At 40.2% G+C, this 24,505-nt stretch overlaps 1 protein-coding gene across 1 annotated transcript; it reads left to right on the top strand.

Moving 5' to 3' along the window:
- Window positions 1–509: 509 nt before the first annotated feature.
- On the top strand, window positions 510–24,162 carry ulk1b (unc-51 like autophagy activating kinase 1). The gene is given in 28 exon segments (XM_063889725.1): window positions 510–1,158; window positions 2,073–2,165; window positions 2,783–2,824; window positions 5,826–5,858; window positions 9,275–9,311; window positions 10,846–11,019; window positions 12,112–12,185; window positions 12,458–12,559; window positions 13,049–13,107; window positions 13,732–13,814; window positions 13,939–13,989; window positions 14,357–14,448; window positions 14,614–14,776; window positions 14,960–15,014; window positions 15,149–15,235; window positions 15,612–15,721; window positions 15,724–15,754; window positions 15,838–15,986; window positions 16,645–16,898; window positions 17,007–17,212; window positions 17,894–18,015; window positions 18,263–18,388; window positions 19,157–19,341; window positions 19,684–19,868; window positions 20,232–20,350; window positions 20,440–20,597; window positions 21,361–21,496; window positions 21,576–24,162. Coding segments are annotated over 28 exon segments (3,072 nt in total). The 5' UTR covers window positions 510–1,068; the 3' UTR covers window positions 21,632–24,162.
- The last annotated feature ends 343 nt before the right edge of the window (window positions 24,163–24,505 follow it).

The raw sequence follows: 24,505 nt of genomic DNA, 5'->3' as shown, positions 1-24,505 counted from the left end.
GACACTATATTCTAAATAAATGTGCTGTATTTGTCAGAAATGCATGAACCCATTCAATCATATACAAATGAAAAATTCCAAGAGACATATACAAATAATGGGACTGAAGGTCTGGTTTTGAAGACTTTGTTCCACAGCCAATGATGATTATGATGATGATTATATAGTCCTTATCTCCAACTAGTGGTGAGGTAAATACCAAATGAATAGTGAGGGCACCATAAAAATCGTAAGTTAAGGGAATGAAACACACTGAAATTGCAATGCCAAAAACATTTGTATTAATTTGGCAGGTTCGAACACACTGATTTATTATATCATTGTCGTATAATTCTATTGTTGTTTGTGACTACTACTCTTTTTATAAATGAACGTATCATAAAATAATTTAACATAGCAAAACACTTTAACGCTAACGCTTTATGACCATAGGCTGTGTAAATAAAGCCGAGGAGCCTGCCGTCTGACGTCACACCTACAGCTGTAGTTGCTCCGCGCATGCGCACTGTTGCAGAGGCTCGTCGCCGTCTGCTTTGTTGGGACCATCGATGCTACGACTTGCACGTACATGACGGGAATATTCACAAGGTTTTCTCATTACTGGACATTGTAAGCTTCTTTTAAGTGCACAGCCAGTGTTTGCTTCGCCGTATTTACGTTTCAAACCGCTTCAGACGACAGAAGTGAGGAACCCCTGCCCTGTATATAAACACAACGCAGCGAGCTGCCTTTTTTTAAGGTGGCACGTCAGAGACAGCTGCAACAACAAGGACTCCGATTCTCTTTAAGTCAGCTAACTTCGTGTTGGTAGCGTAGACAGCAATGGAAAACACTATACAGCTTTTTTAGTAGTTAAACTCAATAAATTGTGCTGTGCTAACATGAGAGAAGAGGACAGTTTGTTGTCAGGAAGGCAGCTCCTGGCAAGTCTGAGAGGGGGTGAATATCCCTGCTGCTGCCTCTACTTGACAGAGGAGAAAGGAGCACTTGATATCCAGAAGGCTGACCTGAGGCCTCCTGGTCATTCTGTCCTCCTGTAATAAGAAGAAAACCCGATATTGGCACAATATGGAGACGGTGGGGAATTTTGAGTTCAGTCGGAAGGACCTAATAGGACATGGCGCATTTGCTGTCGTCTTCAAAGGCAGACACCGAGAAGTGAGTATTTTCCTTGTCTTTTATTGGTATTACTCAGAAACACATATACACTTAGCCCTCCTTTGCAAAAATAACGAAATAAAACCTCGTTTGTATATTTTGGTTCTATTGTTAGTAGTGAATGTCGTTTAATTGGCCATCTGCTGTATTTGTTTTCATTGTACGGCCTTAAGAGGCCTGGCAGCACGGACAGGATGTTCCATAAAATAACAGGCAGTTAATGAAGGAAAAGATCAAATACTTCTTAAATGTATGTATGCAAACACCGTCTCTTAATGTATAGATAGTCTCTCTGTGAGGGTCTTTGTTTTTTGTCTGGTTTGGCAGATGATGCACGTCCTTAATCCGGGCTAAATGTAGAGCAGCAGGCACTTATTGTTTCCATTAGAAAGCTCCACACTGAGACCAATAAAGAACATGATGAGACATGTCCTAAACCTGGAATGAAAGAGTATAAATTATAATTGCTTTGCATTCATTTGATTACACACTGCTAATACATTATTTCAACTCTGCTAAGTCAGATAATATACCCAGATAATATACCCAATGGGAAATATAGGCCTGTCTTCATTAGTAAATTGGCACACAGATCAATATTTCATCCATGATGATAGAGGAATATGGCATCTAATAACCCAAATTGCAAGGCATACATAATGCAAGACCTTAGAACATGCTGTCAGTCTAGGAAAAACACAGGCAGGGAAATTGCATTTAGTTGTGGGGAATTACCTTTCATTAAAATGACATAATCTAGATCAGGATCCTGGAACTAATTGACTGTATGAACTGACACAGACTGACATGTATACCATAGTGTAGATCAGTATCACTTTATATAACAAACAAAGGTGCAGTGTAAAACAAAAAACACATCATGCATTGTATTTTATTTTAATGTTTCCTTCTAGAAACACGACTGGGAGGTGGCAGTGAAGTGCATAAACAAGAAGAACTTGGCCAAATCCCAGACACTCCTGGGGAAAGAGATCAAAATACTGAAGGTAAGTCAGAAGTAAAGCGGAAAGGATTTGTCGTTTGATAAATTCTTAATCCAAAACTATTTAGATTATTGCATAATTGTTTTTAAGCTAAATTGCCAAACATGTGCAGCTTCAAGTCTCGCAAATATGAAGGTTGAATTGATTCCTTCCTCATTGGCTGATAATCATACAAGTCAATATTCCACCTTGGATATTAGGAAGCTCTTTAGTGGGCATTTTTCACAATTTACCAACATTTAAGAGAGAGTGATTAATCTAAGACAGAATCTGTAGTCTGAATGGTGGAGACCATATTGTTGAGATCTGATCATCACTTTCTGTCCTCCCCAGCAGGGGTTAATTTCTCAAGTACTCTTCTATTCCTCAAATTAAAAGTGAAAACATGTTATTTCAAGGTCCTATAAAGCATTTGCTAATACAACATTTTGCTGTTATGGACATTTGAGTAGAGTTGGAAAGATGCCATATGTTATGCCTCATCATGATAAATGCTGATGTCTACGTGAAAGTAAATGTTCCTCCATGCCACAGTGTTCCCTAAGTCAGAGAAGACAACCCCTTCAGGTAAACATGTAAACAAAATAAATATTGATTTTCGGTGTGTCATTTTTCTGCAGGAGCTGAAACATGAGAACATTGTTGCCTTACTGGACTTTCAGGTATGTATGATTACATTCACAGATGGTATCAGGAGCAGTGTTGATGCCTGTGTTTGACTACATGATTATCACACCTCTTATTATCCCAGTTTTCCCTTCAGTCTGTGCTCACGAAATAGAGCAGATGGGCGGCTGGATGTTCCACCTGACCCACTTCTGTCTCATGCAGCTTGAACAGTTTTGTGTTCCCTTCTTGTTAAATGAGGCTTTGCAACATTAGTGTGTTCTTAAAAAACAAATCTCTTCCGTCTCGCTCAGGCATGTTTTGGTCACCTCTTCCGTGTAAAGAATATCTTGGTAAAGGTTCAGTTAATATGTCTGTCTTTGAGGTCTGTTGAGCATCTTGCGTGTTAAAATTAGGGTTGCAAAATAATTGCATTAGGTTATTATTTTTCAAAATCGTGCAGCCCTGTGGACCTGGCTCTCTGCTCCCTGGCTTTCTGGGAAGTGTAGTATCTTAACGTTTTACTTGCATACTTATTAAAACAGACATGTAGTCGCCTTTTCCAGACACGAGCCAGGTGCCCAGACGAGGTGTTAATCTCCCATAAAATACATGTGCAGATATAAATACTTCCCCTCAGCTCAGCGCCAGACTAGGCAGGTGTTTCATCGTAAAGTGATGAATAAGGATTCAGTCGCAGCCATGTTCCTGCCTGCAGCGGAGAAGCAAGTGTGAAGCTCACTGTGACAACACCTGTCAGATCATTTAGACACCGCAACCCAGCTCTTAGGCTAATACGCTGCCATCTGCTTAAACAAATCTGCAGATTGTTCTTATTGGAACATCTGACAAGACTACATTGTATGATGGTGTGTGTTGCAGGAACATACATCCTGTTGCATTACTGTCTCTTGCGATAATTGTAACATGGTCGCTGCTGTCACTGTGTGTCACAAGTGTTTTTATTTTTATTGTATTCTACTATCACAATATCAATGCAGACAATTTATGAATCCAACAAACAAACCGAATCAGTAGAAGCAGGAGGGCAGAAAGTAGAATCCTCCAGTTGCAGGAAGAAAAAAAAGAAGATAAATCAGTAATTAAATATGAACACAAATAAACAAAATTCTAAAAACTGGGAAGGAGGACAAAGAGGGGGGATCACATGCAGCAAAGTGTCACTGGTCAGATTCGAACCCTGATCCAAATGGGCTTTATTTATGTCTTTTTTTATCTTATATTTAAAAACCTATATTTAAGTCTGTATGAGAGCAGATATTGTAAGCATTATGTGACCTGTACATTTGATTAACTGCTTTAAATGTTATTTCTTTTATTCAGAGGCCTTAGTCATCATGCAAAATAGGATATAAAAAGTTATGACAGACGGCGCATGCATTTATATGCTGAGCACTACTAGCTCCAGCTTTGTGGCATTGATGGCACAGACTGTAGGGATTAAACTGCTTTCCTCAAGAGCCTTTAGCTCTAAGAAAAGTATGTGCAAATGTGGTTATAATGGCAAAAATATTCCCCTCTCTTATCTCTACACTGGCTCACAGTGGCACCTCTCTGTCGATGGGAATTTTCGGAGCTAAGAAAACAGTTTGTTGTTGCACAGCGGACAGAGTGGATGTTCTGAGCAGGGGATCGTGCTAGCTAATTAGGTCAGGAGGAAACTGGAAGCAAAGCAAACACTGGACGCCAGAGACATGTGTTTACTTAGCTTATATCCAATTTTCTTTATCTAAAATGACTTACAATGTAGTTTAGGAGTCAAATAATGGTTTTGTTCTAGATTACGTTAGAGTTACGGGAAAACACTAGTGTGAACATCATAGCACCACAAATATTTTACTTCCTTTTTTTTAGGATTTGTGCAAGAGCAAACATCCCCAAAATGATTTGTTTTGACTTTATAAATGTAAAGATGTTCTGTCTCATCATACGTTGAGAAAACGCTTTCATACACGAAATGATTAATGGAAGAAAATACAAATAACGATAATGCAGTTAATCGTTATATATAACCTAATGTTTTATTTTAGACTATTTCACCCTTAAAGATTGATGTCTTCATTGAGTTAACTCCACCTTGTGAAACAGGAAATCGTTTCCACTTTAAAAGCGACATGGCTTTTTCAGTATTTTAGAGCAAGTCATAGCATGAGATAAAGATAAACTCAAAACGAAACGCCAAACTATTAGTCATAACTGAATATTAGTGCAGCGTTGCCACATTGCTGCTCGACTGACAGCCAGTAGAAACCAGATGGTTGTTTTTTTTGACTGAAAGCGGCCGTTTGGTCGCCGTCCAACTTCAGTAAGGCCAAAGACAACCAATCTCAAAACGCCTGACTCAGCAGAACTTTAGAAAAACACGCTGGCCTCTGACTGGTGGACACGACAAGATACAGAGATGAGGTCAGAGCAAGAGTCCGCTGTCATCTGTTGCCATGTGATAAGAGCACTTTTCAAGCAGCCACTCAGTTTTATTCTACACAACTTCCGCCAGGTTGTCTGAGGATAGAGGAGTATTGATAACAGATGTTCAAATAGTTGCTGGAAACTCTCAACCACACACATTTGCAAATGAGTTGTAAATAAATAAATATCTTATTATTGCTGCGGGAGCTTATGAGTTAATTCTTTTCAGTGACTGCTTCTCCCTGTCTCCACTTGCTCATGATTGTTTGATATTGCTGTCAACAGCTGAGCCAACATCTGATCCACCTTTTGTTTTTGGCTCAGTCTGAACATAGCAGACTAGATTGTTGTCATATTTTTTCAGGCATGCTTTTACTTTTGAATTTGCTCCAATCGATGCATAACCACAGAACAAAAGTGCTTATTTATGCAGTCTCAGTGCCAGATAGATGTAGTCTTACCAACTCTTTTTTTTATTGCAGACTGTGCTATTTCTCTGTATCAAATTTTCTCTTAGCAGTTTTTTTTTTTGCAACCCTAGCTGAGCACAAGTGGCCTCTGTCCCTTCCTTTGTCTGTTCCTGACATGTGTTTGTTTACCCTGCTCTCTTATCTCTCTTCTCTTTAGGAAACTGCCAGCTCAGTGTACCTGGTAATGGAGGTAAGCTCGCTGTGCTGTTTGGCTTTGTTTGCTCGGCGCTGTACTGTCTCAGCTCTGACAGGCCCCGGGCTATAATTAGCCGAGTCCTCTGGCATTAAGAGGGGTAAACGTCTGTTAGGTCAAACAGCCCAATGCTGCTCTGTTTTTCACTGGATACCTTTTAGAAGTAATACAATGTTTGTGAATCTTGGAACTACTACTTTGTGAATGTTTTTAGCTTCCTGGTTGGAATTTGGCTACCAGGAAACAACCCAGAAAATAAATGTTCAACATGGCAGTGTATTTATTTTGCTTCATACATCCTGAATATTTCTACAAGGCATGGCGAGAAATGTCTGTCATGCTAGCTCTGCATGCCAGAGGCATAAGATCACAAATCCTGTGTGCCAGCATAGTGAACCCAGAAATGTTGAGTACACAAGTTTTATTATAGAAATATATATATATATATATATATATATATTAGTACGGGTCTCCAGCACATAGAAACTGCCGGATGCTTACCTGCATATGTTGGGCAATTTCCACAATTACCATAAGTTGCGTTATCAAAATGAATGACATTATAAAACACTGTATGTAAATAATATTTTAAAAAATGACTTTGCCTATTTGGACCATTCTGTCGTATTGGTGGTTATTAAGAGTCAATTTCAGGATCCATTATGGTAGTTTTAACCAGAAAGTGGCCATACAGTGGGGCAAAAAAGTATTTAGTCAGCCACCAATTGTGCAAGTTCTCCCATTTAAAAAGATGAGAGAGGCCTGTCATTTTTATCATAGGTATACCTCAACTATGAGAGACAGAATGAGAAAAAAAAATCCAGAAAATCACATTGTAGGATTTTTAAAGAATTTATTTTCAAATGATTGTGGAAAATAAGTATTTGGTCAATAACAAAAGTTCATCTCAATACTTTGTTATATACCCTTTGTTGGCAATGACAGAGGTCAAACGTTTTCTGTAAGTCTTCACAAGGTTTCCACACACTGTTGCTGGTATTTTGGCCCATTCCTCCATGCAGATCTCCTCTAAAGCACTGATGTTTTGGGGCTGTCGCTGGGCAACACAGACTTTCAACTCCCTCCAAAGATTTTTTATGGGGTTGAGATCTGGAGACTGGCTAGGCCACTCCAGGACCTTGAAATGCTATTTACGAAGCCACTCCTTCGTTGCCCTGGCGGTGTGTTTGGGATCATTGTCATGCTGAAAGACCCAGCCACGCTTCATCTTCAGTGCCCTTGCTGATGGAAGGAGGTTTTCACTCAAAATCTCACGATACATGGCCCCATTCATTCTTTCCTTTACACGGATCAGTCGTCCTGGTCCCTTTGCAGAAAAACAGCCCCAAAGCATGATGTTTCCACCCCCATGCTTCACAGTAGGTATGGTGTTCTTTGGATGCAACTCTGCATTCTTTCTCCTCCAAACACGACGAGTTGAGTTTTTACCAAAAAGTTCTATTTTGGTTTCATCTGACCATATGACATTCTCCCAATCCTCTTCTGGATCATCCAAATGCCCTTTAGCAAACTTCAGACGGGCTTGGACATGTACTGGCTTAAGCAGGGGGACACGTCTGGAACTGCAGGATTTAAGTCCTTGGCGGCGTAGTGTGTTACTGATGGTAGCCTCTGTTACTTTGGTCCCAGCTCTCTGCAGGTCATTCACTAGGTCCCCCCGTGTGGTTCTGGGATTTTTGCTCACCGTTCTTGTGATCATTTTGACCCCACGGGGTGAGATCTTGCGTGGAGCCCCAGATCGAGGGAGATTAGCAGTGGTCTTGTATGTCTTCCATTTTCTAATAATTGCTCCCACAGTTGATTTCTTCACACCTAGCTGCTTACCTATTGCAGATTCAGTTTTCCCAGCCTGGTGCAGGTCTACAATTTTGTCTCTGGTCTCCTTTGACAGCTCTTTGGTCTTGGCCATAGTGGAGTTTGGAGTATGACTGTTTGAGGTTGTGGACAGGTGTCTTTTATACTGATAACGAGTTCAAAAAGGTGCCATTAATACAGGTAACGAGTGGAGGACAGAGGAGCCTCTTAAAGAAGAAGTTACAGGTCTGTGAGAGCCAGAAATCTTGCTTGTTTGTAGGTGACCAAATACTTATTTTACCGAGGAATTTACAATTAATTAATTAAAAATCCTACAATGTGATTTCCTGGATTGTTTCCCCCATTCTGTCTCTCATAGTTGAAGTGTACCTATGATGAAAATTACAGGCATCTCTCATCTTTTTAAATGGGAGAACTTGCACAATTGGTGGCTGACTAAATACTTTTTTGCCCCACTGTATGTGTACTCTCGTGGGCTGATTTTTGACTTCCATTAGTAGTGTTGTGACCATTGGATATAGAGAACACAAGTTGAACATTATTATCTCTACTGTGGACAACTCCTTTTCAAATCGATAGGCAAACTTTCTAATCCAAATGATCCAGAACCCCCATAAATCTTCCAAATCGACCCAAAAATCATGAAAATCAGCCCCCCTGAGAGTACAGATATTGGCATTTTCTTGTTGCTATTTTTTATCCTGAATGGACTCACCATCCTCAATAACCTCCAAAATCATCATTCTTTAACTGTTGTCCACATTGGCTATAATAGTATTTAATGCAATTGTGCAAATTGCCCAACATATGCAAGATAGCATCCGGAAGTTTCTATGTGATGGGGACCCCTGCTATACATTTCTAACATAAAACTTTGGTGTACCCAACATTTCCGGTTTCACAACAGGACTCTATAGAGCTGGCAACTAGACTATTAACAATAAATAGAAATAGAAATGTTATATATATATTTTTTGTTCTTTATGTTCATCCCCTTTAGTAATCTATCTTGGGTCTTCATAAAGTTATAAAACAGCAATTAAAAATCACACAGTTTTAATGAAAGCTATCGAACTCGTACATCAGAAATACATGAAACCGTTTAGATCATTTCCACATCAACGACACAATGTTCAAGTTGTTCAGTATTTTTAAAGAGAGTTTCAAAATGCTCTCAGGGTTAAATGTATAAGCCATTCCAGATAAACATATAAACTTGCTGATAAAAAAACAGTATTATAGAAAGAGATCACAGAGGTAAAACAGCTGGAAAGGAACAGCAAATACATTCCTCATACTCCTATTCATTATCATCTCCATTGTTCCATGCTTATCTGTGGTTCTTAGAAAAGGAAATGACTTGTGAGGCAGCGTTTTCAGAGCCTCACCTTTCATAACGACCTCTCCTGGCTTCAGGCGACGGTATACATCAGTAAACACATCAGTCTCCAGCAAATCACTGCTCTGATCTCTTTTTGCTTTATAGTTTCCCATCAGCCCTCAATGTTACCCGTGTGTACTAATGTTATTCCTTTTTCTTCTCCCTCCTTCATTTCCCCTTTGTCTTTATCTCCTAGTACTGCAACGGGGGCGACCTTGCTGACTACTTACACTGTAAGTGCAACATCTATTAATCTACTCAAAGCTCCAGGTGCTTCTCAGTACAAAAATCTATTGAAGTGATGGTGAAAGTGTGGTCTTTGTTGCTCGTCGACAACAGTCGTTCATGTATGAAAAACACTTTTTAAATGCCTCTCTCTGTTGCCTCTGAGCCAAGATCATAAATCATAACACTCAAAATGCCAAACAGAACAATTATATTACATTTCTAGAATAAAAAGCATTAGTGACCAATTTAAGCATTAAAAAAACTAAAAGGCTAATATTCTTGGAGCGCTAGAATTATCATCTTTAGAAAGGAGCTGCCGGTTAAGACATCAAGTAGAAGGAGAGGAAGAATTATTTTTCAGCTATTTTATATCTGCCAAAAAGATTAAAAGAGTGCGTATAAAAAGGAGCCGCTTTACTTTGAATAAATACTCCGTCAGTCCTTCCTGTATGGGCTTTTTTTTGTAATCTGAGTCCTTAAATACAGAGACAGATTTGGTACTAGAGGAGCTTTGGATGACCTCAGGCTTAAACTGGACTTTGACATGCTCTGTTATCAGACCACATCTCAAAACTGCCCTGCTGTATTGCTATGTCTTGGTTCAGCAGGTGTGACATACTTCCCATCCACACAGTACAACACCTCTTTCAAATATGCAACACCTTGGAGAATCACGTCTTTAAAATAAAGTCTACAATCCTGCCCCGGTTCGCCACTCACAATTTGCAAAGCTCTTTCTAGCTTGTGCACCCGATTTATTTGTCAGTGTAGTCAGAGCGGGAATAAGACCCCCTTAGTGTTGCTGAATCATGTTAGCTCTAGCAGCTAAATTTGTCTGCTAGGTACACAGAGATTAAATAGGGAGCACATTCTAGTTATAGCCTCTCTGCTTGCCTGTTTTTGTATCCACTTCCTTCTGTGATCAAAAAGTTTTATTCCTGGCCCTATTCAAGCATGAGTCTGGCATAAAAAGTGTCCTGCAAGTGAGGTGGAGCCAGAGACATATTGTACAACAGTGAGATGATTGGAGGGAAGGCAGAGATGTGGAGCCATAGATAGCATTGAGGGGATGTAAGACACCTTGGTACGAAAAATACACACAAGAGATATTTCAAATGGTAAAATGCAAGGTGGTCTTTTTAAGTAGCATGATTTGACTTCAAGATTTGTTTGGAAAACTAGTATAATTTGAAGAATCAAGGTAAAAGTTCCCATTTGTCTACTATACCCCCATCTGCCTCAGTGCTTCATCAATAAATCATGCTGTTCACTTGCTGTCCAGCAGTGGCTCAGTCAGTAGGGGCTAAGCCCTGCTGTGGTGCCCTTGAGCAAGGCACCGGACACCTGTAATCCCCCCTCCCCATTGCTCCCCGGGCGCTGCACAATAGCTGCCCCCTGCATCCTAGTACTAGGATGCAGAGGACCAATTTCACTGTGTGTGCTTTGCTGTGTGCATGTATGTGACAAATAAAGAGGGTTTCATCCTCCGATTCTATCTATCTTGTAGCATACAATTAACTTCACCTTGTTTCCCTGCAGCCAAAGGCACACTAAGTGAGGACACTATCCGGGTTTTCCTGCAGCAGATCGCAGGGGCCATGAGGGTCCTGCAGGCCAAAGGCATAATCCACCGGGACCTCAAGCCCCAGAACATCCTGCTCTCCTACCCAGCCGGACGCAAGTCGCACTCCAACAACACCTGCATCAAAATCGGTATGTACCAAGTGTGTGAACATGCCATTTTGCCACAAATGTTGCCCTAACCTCACCCTGAGTGACCCTCAAAAAGTATGGACAAGTATTTTCTATTGAAGTATATGGGCAAACAAGTATTTAAAGACTTTACATTTTTTTATAAATGTTCACATTTATGGAAGAGGCTTGGGGGTTTTACATTAGGATTCAATAGGAAAAACATTACAACCCTCTAAAAAAAAATACCTCATTGAATCTCCCGCAGCAGCACACAAATCCCAACTCTGAAATAAAGCTCTTTTATTGCAACAGGACCAAATAATAATTTCCCCAAGGTAATTGATTTCACCAAGATAATAAGAGTAAACTGGTTAGAGGAAATTGATTGGATTATATATATATAATTGCATTTTCCTTGAGCAGTGTTATTTTTCCCCTCATTAAACACTATTGAATAAATACCAGGACACAGAATTAACAGATATGATTCATGTGTGTCATCAGTTTCGAGATTCGACCCTAAACGGTGACAACGAGTAATGAGAAGTGTCATTGAACTGAGCACAGGGAGCGAGTGTGTGTTGTTCGGCTGTTTGGAAACCCTGCTGTTAATCCTTAAGACGTTTACTTGGTGTTCCTTTGGAGAGAATTTATCACCCTGTGGGAGTGAAGTCACTGCAGAATGTTATTATCCTCACTACTCTGGGAAAACTTGCACTGTCTCACTAACACACAGAGACTCACACTCATTGTGCTTACACTGAAGCAGGTACTGGCACACAGGCACATCATCGGTGGCAGAGGGATTACTAAGATTATTCTTTTGGCTTGTTAAATAAATAAACTGTATGTTCGAGGATTTGTTCCTTTGTCGAGTTTAAAAATGAGTGGTATAATGAGCGACACAGAAATGGTTATCTATGTAGAGAAAAGCCAACACTGTTTTATTCAGCCGTGACTCCCTGGAGGTGTGAATTCCAGTGTGCTGCGTTGTCATGCAGATAAAAAAAATCATTTCTTGAGAGCGGTAGGGATTTTTATTTCCTGCAACTATTCCTTTTTTTGTTACCAGTTTGTGAGTCTCAGCATCTGCACATTTTCCCTCCGCAGCGGACTTTGGCTTTGCCAGGTACCTCCAGAACAACATGATGGCAGCGACGCTCTGCGGGTCCCCTATGTACATGGTAAGCACTCTTTGCAGGTTTTGCAGGAATAGGATGGAAAATAAAAGGACAGCATATGCAAAGGTTTTGTTTGAGAAAATACAGATTTGCTGACTTCTGTGTTTTCACCAACAAAAAAAAAGGATGCTTTGAAGATGTAACTCGTCCATACAAACTTTATGATTGCTAAAATGTTCATGTGAAAATGCAGAACATACAGTCTTTAACTTCCTTAATTATCTCATTAATTGTTTATCAAAGTGTCACAATCTCTCTATTTTTCTCCTCACTAGGCTCCTGAGGTGATCATGTCCCAGAACTACGATGCCAAAGCTGACCTGTGGAGTATAGGAACCATTGTGTTTCAGTGTCTGATCGGGAAGGCTCCATTTCAGGTAAACACGTGTTTACGATGCATGTCTTTTGCGTTTGTGTACATAAATGATGAAAGGAAAAAAAGGACAAACATCTGGATTTCTTTAGTGGCCTTTACATAGCTTTTTTGTGCTTTGTCAACATGACAAAACGATTGAAGTGATGGAAAACAGAATTAAGGGCACAAACCCAAAGCCATGCTGAATCATCCTGGAACATATTTTCCATCTTGTCACAGTTTAGTTCATCTAATTTCCTCAAACAGACTCTCTTTTTCTCTCTGGATCATGTGTTCCAAAAAACAAGCAATTTGCTGCGGCTAACTTTAAGGACGTTACGAAAGATGACACGCATAATATCTTAGAAAATGTCTAAACTGGTCAGACAGCATTTCTGAAACTACTTCTCTTGTTCTTTCATTGACCTGCTTTTTAAAAACATTAGCTGAAGACTACTTGCGCAAATGATTGGAGCAGACATTTATTTGTTTTTCTTTTCGTCCTTTTCAGGCTAGCAGTCCCCAGGACCTCCGGATGTTCTATGAGAAAAACAAGACTCTCAGCCCCAAGTAAGGAGGAACTGTGAGAAGAAAAATGTTGTTTGTGATTGACAGATGTTGTGGTACATTTTACATTTATATTTAATGTAATATTCCATTCCCTACACACTTAATGTAAATAAAATCTTGCTTTATATTGTGTTAACTGAAAATTGGCCCTTCAAGAGTGTTTTATTTATCAGATAGCTTATAGATTTCTTATCTTCACGGTCATCTGTATATGTTCTACTCTATCTAAATAATACTCTAATTATTTATATTTCTACTTTTTATAAGATAAGAGAAACTTTGCAGGGATACAACTTCATATAAATAAACCAGGGGAAGGTGCAACCCTAAGCTACCCACTTCAGAGAGACTTCATTCTCTTTGAAATAGTGTTTGTGTTCCTACAGTAATCTTTCAAAAATGAAAATAAAATGTGTCTTCAGCAGAGACATACCAAGTGTTCTGAAAAGATCATCATTAATGACATTTTCTTCAGAAAACACACATCCAGTCTAAACAAATAGTAAACAAGTGAAGCTAGAGTGGTTGCTGTATGTGCTTAAATACTTTTCTGTATGTTTGAACCTTTGAAGTTGTTTTCATGCACAGAAGCACACACTGATTGTGATTTGCATTTGTTTGCAGCATCCCCAGAGAGACTTCAAGCCATTTGAGGCACCTGCTGCTGGGTCTGCTGCAGCGCAACCACAAGGACCGCATGGACTTTGGTTAGTCAATGAAAAATACCTATACTGCATACCAAGTGTAACAAATGTTCCTTTATCTATGTGCCTATTACTGCTCTGCTTGACTTCCTCCTGCTAATTCTGTTTCTTCTTGTGTGGTTGGCAGATGAGTTCTTTTGTCATCCTTTCCTGGAGGCTAGCTCATCCATGAAAAAGAGTAAGTATCAATAAACCATACACTTCTTAATAAAGCTGTGTTGGATAACAGTCTGAAATACACAAGTGAAGGACTATATTGTGCGTGTATATACATTAAAATATAAATAAACATAAACATGATTAATATTCTGAAACAACAGAGTGCAAACTCTCGTTCAAAATAACATCCAACCTCTAAATAATACCCACACTGAAGTTTTCCTGTAAATTATGCTTCTTTTTTTTAATGACTTAATGACTTGATATTTGCCCTCTAGGCTTTTCTTTTAAACAAACAACAGTTCTGTTCACAATAAATGTTTCCCTCAAACTGCTCTGTGCATATCCTTAAGTTTTCTCACACAGTGGGTTGCCTTTTGTTACAGCAACTCCGACCGTGTCCATGACCGGCTTCCCGAGCTCTGCCTCAGCCAGCTCCTGCAGCAGCTCCTCCACCTCTCACCTCGCCTCACCACCGGTTAGTGTTTGTTATTCCTGTTTTACTTCCTTCCTGCCTGTACCAAAGTAATGAGGCTGTGCTTTTATGTCCACACGTTATTGCCCTTCTCAGACACCTTACTATTTCATGGTTTCTTCTTAAGTTTATTTTTCTAAATGTTGTTTCTCTGTAATTTCCCTGCAGCAGTCTCTTGCTGAGGTTCAGCATTTGCGGGCCAAAGCTCTGACCTCTCCTACCCAGGAGGCCGCTGGTTTTCTCCTCAAGGACTCGTCTGGAGGGGGCGGCAGCAGCAAGAACTCCTCCTGTGACACAGATGACTTTGTCATGGTGCCTGCTAACTTCACCAGTAAGAAAACCAATATTTTGTTCCTACATATAAAAAGCAGCTGTGCTTAGTTTAAGCCTAGTTTCTAGCTGTGAAGGATTACTGCTGACGTGTTTTGAGTCTGCTTTCATTTTTAAGCGTAACTTGCTTTTGGTTTACTCAGACAAACACCTTTGGTTTGAAATGTTTTCTTCTTTTTTCCAGCTGTTGAGTTGCCATGTGAGAGTAAAGTGTTGCCGGACAGCTTGATGAACAGCGGGTAAGGAGCAAACATTGCTTATTCAAAGATTGCCATGATCTGTATTTTTTATTATTCATTGTAGCAGTGAGACAGTGTTGCAGAATACAGCTGGCCAAGGATTATCCATAATTCAATGAAATGCTTTTTACCAGCTCTCTCCTAACTTCTGCTGGCCTGTGCAGCCAAGTCAAAACCCCACCACACTCACCTTCCTACAGCGGATCTCCAAGTCCTGCCAGGTAACAGAACAAAGCTCAATTTTCTTTCTCTATAGGGATGCAAATGGTAGACACTGTAGGATTTAAATAAAATATTTGGTAGGAGAAACAGTAGAAGAAGAAGCAACAACAGCAAAGAAGCTGTTTGAGAAGATCAAATTCTGTGATACTTTGTATATTACAGGTCTTTACCTCAAATCATTTCATGTCTACCACACACACATTGCAGTGTTTGAAATGTTTGTTGCTGTGGGTTTTTTGTCATCAACAGAATATCTCTTCTCCAAAATATTTGGTGTACTCGTTCCTGTTAAAAGAGTTAAACACATCAACCCTCTCATCTCTCGTGTAACAGTTTCCCCTCGACACTCTCTGTTCTTCTCACTGTTGTTGGCAGACCCAGTGAGTTCTTGGGAAGTAACTGCAGTGGTAGCTATGGAAACCACAGTCAGTCATTGCCTATCCCAGTCCCGACCCAGGTCCACAACTACCAGCGCATGGAGCAGAACTTCACTCTCCCAAACAGGACGGCTCTCCAAGGTTTGTATCCACAAAGAGAAATGTATATTCCTATTTCCATATCTTAAATCTGCTGGGGTGACTCATACGCTTTGTGTTGTTAGGGTGTCGACACCTGTGCGCCGTTGCAGCAGCGGAAGCTCGTTGGGCTTTGCTCGGAATGGGCCTTCACCACCTTACGGACAGGGAGCAGTGGCAACCAATCGAAGGTTTTCCCTGGGAGGAGCCAGACCTTTCCAGCTTTCCCTTCAAGGTAGCACTTCAGTGGACGCACATCACAGCTTTCTCCATACTACATAGTTAGTTTATTAAAAGCTAATTAAATAAAGCGATCAGGGATTTCATTCAAGTTTGGCCTCCTTTAGTCTTCAACTGCCGACAAAGAGGAAAATAGGGTTGTGGTTAGAGTTTGCAAAGGTTTCTCATGTAGTTTTAAAAGTTATTGATTGCGTGGCTGTGGCTTAGGAGGTAGACCAAGTAGTGGTTCAAGCCCCAACCCTTGCAGTCAACATGTCCAAGTGTCATTGAGAAAAAAAAACACATTTCTCCAACTGTGGCCTCTGTATGAATGTGTGTGTGAAAGCATCATTGCTGACTTGTCGTGTGGTGTTGTTGTAAAGCCCTCTGAGTGGTAGCAAAGACTAGAAAAGGCTATGTAAACTACCATTGAGGGAACCAGCCTCCTTTATTCATTTACTGTCTACCATTGATGGAGAAAATGAACAGACTCCCAACACAAACCCGCTCCTTGTCACCACCAGTAGCGTGTTCATGCCTCACGCTGTCGCAGTCTATCGCTGTCTGGACGTGCAGAAGGGCAGCGGGGGAGTTTTGTCGTCCCGTCTGACATTCCAGTGTTTTTGCCATGCCACCTGCTGTCTTAGCACAAAAACACTTCGTCTGTCCCACAGCTCCTCAGCACATCGAAACCCGGCAGACTTCTCAGCCGCGGTCAGCAGGACTGGGCACCCGGCTCCACAGCGCCCCCTGTTTGTTGGAGTGTGCCAGTGGTGTTGTGAGGCACAAGATAAGGAAGCAGCAATCAGACCCGGTGGTGGCCCCCTCTGCGGGTCTGATGACTGTCCGCCCTCTGCACTCGTCCCCCAGACTCAGCGAGCTGATGCAGCGTAGCCCCCTCCCCACCATCCTGGGTTCACCTTCTAGGGTGAGTCAGCACTTCTTAGATAGCAGCGTAAATCTCTTGAGATGCATTTCACAAGAAAGGAACACAGTTTAAACAAACCTCTCGCCTGTCTGCCTTTTCTCTCCTCAGACCATCCCTCCTTTTGAATTCCCCAAGCCTCCCAGCTCCAGCAATCTCGTGACCTTCCTGACACAGCAAGGTCTGGTTATCGGCTCCCCCAGCAGCAGGACTGCCCCCACGGAGCTCAGAGATGCAGGACAACTAGCACGTACACAGGGCACCCAGCCTGCCCACTGCATCCACAGACTGAGTGATGATGCCACGGGCTTTGTAAGGTTAGATATTTGTCTTCTGTTTGTTAGTTTTACCATCCTGATGCTGTGTATCCAGAAGAAAAAGGTGACTCACATGTACAGGTAATACAGGACAGGAGTGCTGCTGCTAAATTCTTGAGCTGTTTCTTTCTTTTTTCTTCTTAAACCATGCTCATCTTGTTTTTGTTTATTTATTCCTTACATGTTTAATCACAAAGCTAATGGATTGAGTATTTGGATACAAGGTTTCAAGGGTTTTTATTGTCAGATGCACAACAGCTACAGTGTACTTATGGCATTGGAAACCTTAGATCTCTAGCTCCTCTAACAATGCAGCATATTAAGGACAATAATAAAATACAACAAAAAAATAGTGCAAACAAGGAAATAGCTTTGTTTAAATTAGAGTAAAATAGTGCAGGTATTATGTTAGACCAGTCTAGAAGTAGTGCAGATGAAGTATGTACAAATAAATAAACACAATAAGCTCAAATATGCCTGGATGTAGAAAGTGATCTTTCATTTTTCCCATCGTTATGAACCTAATGGGGTGCTTAGAATGGATGTTAAATAAAGCTGGCAGGGCGATAGGTAAATAAAGGAATAAAATAGGCAGTTATTAAAAAGACAATTCTGCCTCATGCTTATTGTTTTCTCTCCTCCCATATTCTCTGCTCTGTGTCTCCTGTCTCTCTGGTGCAGGTCTCAGAGTGCAGGTCGTCTGTCTGACATGCTGCTGATGGCTGCTTTTGGCCCCGGTGGACCATTGGGTGATAGAGGCAGCTCGGAGAACCTGACCTCTGAAAAAGCCATAGACATAACCGGTAGGAACTCTTGTCGACTACCATAAACCAACATATATGTGCGCTGTAGGATTACTGTTTATTTGTGTGGCTTCTTCCATCAGTGTGTCCATAATACATTGGGAGAGAACGCAATATGAAAAGAAACAATTCTAGAAGAATCTGTGTGTAGCTGTTTTTTGTCAAATCTAGCACTTTTCCAGCTGGAATATGAAAAGTATCAATGTTCTAGCCCTATTGTTCATCTTTGCTCTTTTCTGCCCTCTAGTGCCCCCCGGTGGTGGAGGAGGCATTGCACCTGGGTCCATCAGCCCAGCACAGGTGGTTTTCACCGTGGGCTCTCCCCCCAGTGGCAGCACTCCCCCTCACACCTCCAGACATAGGAAATACTCAGGTAACACATCCTAACGCCGCTAAAATAAAAATGAAATGTTTCGGCATGATTTCTGCAAACAGCAGGGATAAAATGTAACTTATGCAGCAGCTTCAGTATTATGCAGAGCCCTGTGAAAGCTATCACTTTCATTTTCTATCATGTGGAAACTTCATTAGATATCATGCAGGCTAGCATTAAAGGCTGATTTTCTGTTTCTTTTTTGATTAGGATCAACTGTGGAGATATGTAGCTACGTTTAGGGACTAATAATAATACATGTAGTCAAGTCATGTAACCCCTGACAGATGTTGAACTAGAAACTAATCTCCGCTCATTACAGTGGTCAGCAACATGTTTTCATTTGATTTGAGTTGATTTATTTTGAATGTGTAAAATAACGATACAAAAAAATAAATAATAATAATAATAATAATAATGAAATGAAACGAGAGAATTATGATACTGTACAAACTTCAACAGTATGAAATTGATAATCTTAAAATATTATTGACTTACAAATTATATATAGACAAATGATCTACCTGATTACACATCGGAAAAGGGGTGGTAAGAAGTTAACAGTTATTTAATCCCACCCTTCTCCCAAAAACTACATTATTAACATATATATATTTTGTATATGTTGTTTCAATGTATTATATATTGTTGTCTGTTTGGATGTTACATTTTATTGTATAGAAATGAAAAGGCATGACATTTGAGGAAAAACTAGGGCTATATTAAATCCATTTGATAATTTAAAAGCACATTTTCTGACTCCTACAGGCTCCTTCACTTCAATCAGCCCCGTAGGCTCCTTCACTAGCCGCCACCCCACGACAGGCACCTATCTGGATTGCTGTGAGGCCCCTCCAAGCCCTCGCTACAGTTTCACCGATCCTATCTCTGCCAACATGGGCGGTCATGTAACCTTTGAGGCTCCTGAGCTGCCTGAGGAGACGCTGATGGAGGTGAGAGCAAGGTTTATTACCCAGCTCTGGAAAGCAGAGCAAAGGCAGTCACCCTTTTACATCCTGTGTTATCTATGTATTTATACAGCATTGACTTACAACACCGAAATGTTTGAATCCCTCTGGGCAGCATGGACTGTGAGAGAAATGTCAAAGAGAGTTGTAAAAGTTGAAGGGTCTTTAGTTCAAGTAATCATGGAAACATTTCCTAAGGTGGAATCAGAGAGTGGAATAATGCAATGCGCTAAAGTCTGACGTCCTCTGTTTGAAAATAACTGAACTATTCCTCTTTTCTCCCGTGTGGCTGCCTTCCTTTTTCTCCCTGTGTGTGTGGGAGTGCAGCAGGAGCATACAGACACTGTGCAAAGCCTGCGTTTCACGTTGGATTTCGCCCGCTGTTTGATGGAGGTGGCCGGAGCCCGTGGGGTGGTGTTGTTTGGAGAGGAGACGGACATTTGTCATTCCTCCGTGCTCCAGCCGCAGAGCCTAGTAGCAGATCAGATAAGCTCACTGAGCAGAGAGTGGAGGTAAGGCTCGATCAGCTACGCCTGTGAGTCTTTGTTGATGGCACTGATACTGTCTAAAAGTTAGAAAGATAACCCTGAGAGAAAACTGTTGTTTTTATGTTTCAAATAAGCAAAAAGGGCAGTCATGTACAAGATTTGTAGAGCCTACTAAGAAGTATTGACTGAAACTAATTGGGGCATTGTGTTACTTTAAAATATGGTCTGCACCCCCAGCCATTGGTTAACTGATTTGTTTCAATATAGCTACTACTTACTCCCATACAAATCTATCATATATTTATATGTATTTCATTTCTCTTGTTCCAATGAATAATAGATTTTTAAGAACTGACTGTGTGTGCGTGTGTGTGTGTTTCTCCTCAGTCATGCAGAACAGCTGGTTCTCTACCTGAAGACTGCAGAGCTCCTGTCCAATGCCTTACACACAGCCATGGAGCAAGTTAAACAAGGCAAACTCTACCCATCCTCTACAGTCAAACAAAGTAAGAGGCATTTCATTTTATTCTTATATATATATATAACATGAAGTTCAAATTTCAGCATATTAAAATACCTCTCTGTCTGCCTACAGTAGTGAAGAGGCTGAATGAGCTGTACAAGTCCAGTGTGGCTTCCTGTCGCTCACTCAGTACCCGGCTGGAGCGCTTCTTTTCGAGGAAACACCGCCTAATGGACCAAATCAGCTCCATCACGGCTGAGCGGCTGCTGTTCAGCCACACCGTGCAGATGGTAAGCCGGGCGGAAAATTAGCCGGTTGGGAACCCGAGGAGGAGACAAGGGGTTATTGACCAGCAGGCCACAGCAGGATCATTCAGATCTCTGTCCATCTCTGGACATCCAGCTAATTGTAAATCCTTGCATGTGTTACAAACTTAAAAGTGGTAATATTTACATTTCAGTCCTAGTTGATTTAGCCATAATCTAAACTAATTATTCGCTTTAAACTGATCCATCTCAAAGAATTGGCCAACATTTTTGCATCGTTTTTAATGAACAAAACTGTCCAGTGTATTCATAAAACAAAATTGCATTTCCTGTGACTACCTCATTGTAAAAAGCAACTTGTGTTCCTCCTTAAATTGAAAACCGCAGCAGTGAGAATGATTATTTTTTACATAAGTAGTATGTCTCCACCGATCCCAGATTAGTTTTAATACTGCTTAAATAAAAGTATAGCAATGCATTCATCAATGGGCAATAGGTTAAATCATCATTGATTTCAGTCATTTGCCACTACAGTCAGTGGCATTTATTTAAATACAAGTCAGTCAAAAAATATATTTCTCTTTGTCTTAGGCTCCAGCCTTTTATTCCAAAGTAATTTCCTTCCTTTATTGCTAAAGGAATATTGTAAAGCCACTTAAGTAATTGGCTTGTTAGTGATTTATTAAAGGTATTGCATTCTGAGTTTATATTTGTATATTTTGTCACGCTTGCTTATGTGTAAATCAAGATTTAGATGACTAATTTGAGCATCCTGGTGTGGCGTCAGGTTCAGACTGCTGCACTGGACGAGATGTTCCACCAGGGGGAGGCGTCGGTTCTGCGTTACCACAAAGCTCTGCTGCTGATGGAGGGTCTGTCTCAGCTGCTCACTGAACAGGAAGACATCCTCAGAGTTAGCAAATGTGAGTGTATCTATCAGCCTATTAGCAATGTTCCTGATATTCTGACCCTTCCTCTAACTGTCCTCCTTTTTGTCTGCAGGTAAAGAGTGTATTGAGCGGCGGCTCACAGCTTTGCAGTCAGGCCTCTGTGTCTGAGACTTCGTGGAGTGATTTCAGCCATTGGCACCCTGCACATTATCAATGAACCAAATCTCCACCCACATTTCCTTTTAGAAATGCTTTAGATTTCACAAGAAAACCACAAAGCTTCACTTTTGCTGAACATTCACGGCTCAACTTTTAATGGCTTGCCATTCATCTCAAGCTTGGGGCAGTGGCAGTGACTTACCTCAGCACTAAACCTGTACTGGTGTTGGACATGAAGCACTTGTGCTGTGAAAGAATGTCTGCACTCTCGGGTAAAGGACTTTGCTCCTGGTGCTGAAAATGTTTCGCTGAGGAACTAGGGTATGAGACCCACAGGAGCATTTATCGGCAAGTAGTCACATATCCACATACAGAACACTTTCTAAGATGGGAAAATATTCAAGCTACAAATTGGCAACTTTATGGACAAAATGATCTTCTACCGTATCCGTTGCTGGAGAAAAATTTGCCTACAAATATAATTTGTCTTCTATCCCTTGTTTGCTTTCCTGGAATTCATTTGAGTGTTTTTTATCTCATTATTAGTTGCTTTGCTGGAGGAAGGTTAAAATAGCAATGCTACAGTTGGTGGCCGGAATCGCATACAAGCCCTATAGGCAATATGTTGCCAAAATATTTGTAGTTTTGCTTTTGGTTTATTTTAAACTTGCTGTAGGTATCTTTGGTTTGGAAAATAAGATCCCTGTTTGACACTTTACCAAGTCTATACTTCCTTGTGTTAAAGACAATAATCCATCATCGAAACAATGATGCAAATGGGATTTTGTTTTTCTTAAATAGTGGAACGTATTACAGCAGAACATGGGTCCAGAAAATACTCACTACCACACTGCTACATGCAAAATATAGCTTTTATTCCAGCTGGTGTGTAAGCATCCCTGAATACAATCTTACTAAAGATGCTGCAATAACCTGGGATGATTTCTTCAGGTATACAGAAGCTTTTGCTAACGTTGCTGGTAATGTCTCTATCGTATTCTGTCTTGTGTCGTTCATCAATCATGTGGGAATTCAGCAAGTATAATCACATTTGAATGTAGTGCTGAAAGGAGAGAAGCTGCGTTAATTTTAGTCAATTATAACTTAATTTAAGCTTACCCCGGGTTTAACATCGGAATGTTTTTGCACTGTTAAAGTACTGTAGGGACGATTTTGAGTGGAACATGTTAAACCTGGTGTTTTTTTTTTGACAGATTTGCTTATTTAGAGATTTCTATTCCATTCTTTATTGCAGTTGTGTTTTAGTTGCTATCAAAAGGTTTTAGAGGTGTGTTAGATGTGAGAATGCAGACAAAGAGATGGTATAAACTATAAAAGATTCCTTTAAGAAAAAAATACTTTACATTGAAAAAAAGTTTTGCATCGGTTGTGTTGTGTTTGGAGTAGTCAGAGTTTGGAGATTGTGTTTGATTTTAAATGGTTGATTTGGAGTGGTAGTGCATTAATATTTGTGTTTCATTGACCTTAGAGCTATATCTCAAAAGGATTCATTTACTCCCCTAAGTCATGGGCAAATGGGAAGGGTCAACGTTGGTCAAAGATAAGCTTGTGTGCATGTATGCATGTTTGAAATGATATTTGGTGTATTAAGTGACAGTGGGATTTGTTCTTTCCAGAACCAATTGCTCTGTGATAAGATGTGAATGATTTGTTATTCAAGATGGTGACTAAGAGAACATTTGAGAAGATGATACTGATTTGTGGTAAGAGCTTGAGATAGTTTACGCTGATATTTATGAAGCCAGTATAGTAGCAGAACAGAATGGAGGAAATGACTTTTTCCTCAGTGAAGATTTATCTAAATATACATAATGTGTATTTACTTTGTGGCCTTTTGTCAGATAGCTTTTTGGTACATTTTTATAGGTCTAACCAGATCATTTTTGTGTGTTATTTTAGTTTGAGTCTACATTCCTAATATCAGCCTCTCTGTCTCTTACACATGCTACTCAGTCACTTTGTAATGGTGATCACAATTTAACTTTATAGAAGTGATGCATGTGTCACATTTAAATGTTCCCAACAATCATTACTATTAGCCATTATATTAAGGAGTATCCTGGGTAGGAGTCAAAAGCACTATAAAGATAATCTGTGCAGACAATAAATAATTATTACAAAATACTGAGGTCCCACCAGCTCCAGGGCTACCGTTGAAAGTACCACAGGAAGATAAAATGAAGTGTAATGTGTGCAATCTCAGAATAGATTTGTCATTGATTTGTATTGTTTTGTACGCAAAAAACATGTTTTTGTGTTTTCACTTTCTGTATTACATGTAAATATTGTAAATTAAGTTATTGTTAATGTATATATGACGCTGCAGGCATGGAGAGAACATTACCACCAATACATTTCCAAAGAATTGGCCTTCTGCTGATCCTCCATATTGTCTCTGACTGTTGCAAAGCATTTTATTGTTGTCATATGTATGACAAACACACAATCTCAGTGTCCCTGTGTGTGGTGTAACCTTTACTGTTTGAGTTGCAACATGAATAAAGTAAAAGGAAAGGTTATTTAGGATGAAGTTAGTTTTCTTGCTGCCATGTCACCTCGGTTATGGAGATTTATGTTTACTTGAACAGAAGATTATTTTAGAAATCCTTCACTTCAACCTGAACTTACTTAATTTAGAAATTGTATTTAAAGAATTCCTATTCCAATTTAAATGTATCTTAATAAATCCTCACAGCTATGGAATAATGTTCCCTGGAGGCTGGCAAGACGGGTACAGTCCTGTTGCTGACCTAGTAATCGCACCACTCAAACCAATTAAACTTGGATAGTGACTAGTATCTGCAAGGTTAGACAATCCATTACGAGTCACATGTAGGCAGCTTTAGGCTTCAGCTGGTCATT

Source organism: Eleginops maclovinus, chromosome 8 (assembly GCF_036324505.1).
Source record: "Eleginops maclovinus isolate JMC-PN-2008 ecotype Puerto Natales chromosome 8, JC_Emac_rtc_rv5, whole genome shotgun sequence".
NCBI lineage: Eukaryota > Metazoa > Chordata > Actinopteri > Perciformes > Eleginopidae > Eleginops > Eleginops maclovinus.
The sequence above is the reverse complement of the archived record's forward strand: the minus strand, read 5'-3'. Positions and strand labels throughout refer to the sequence as shown.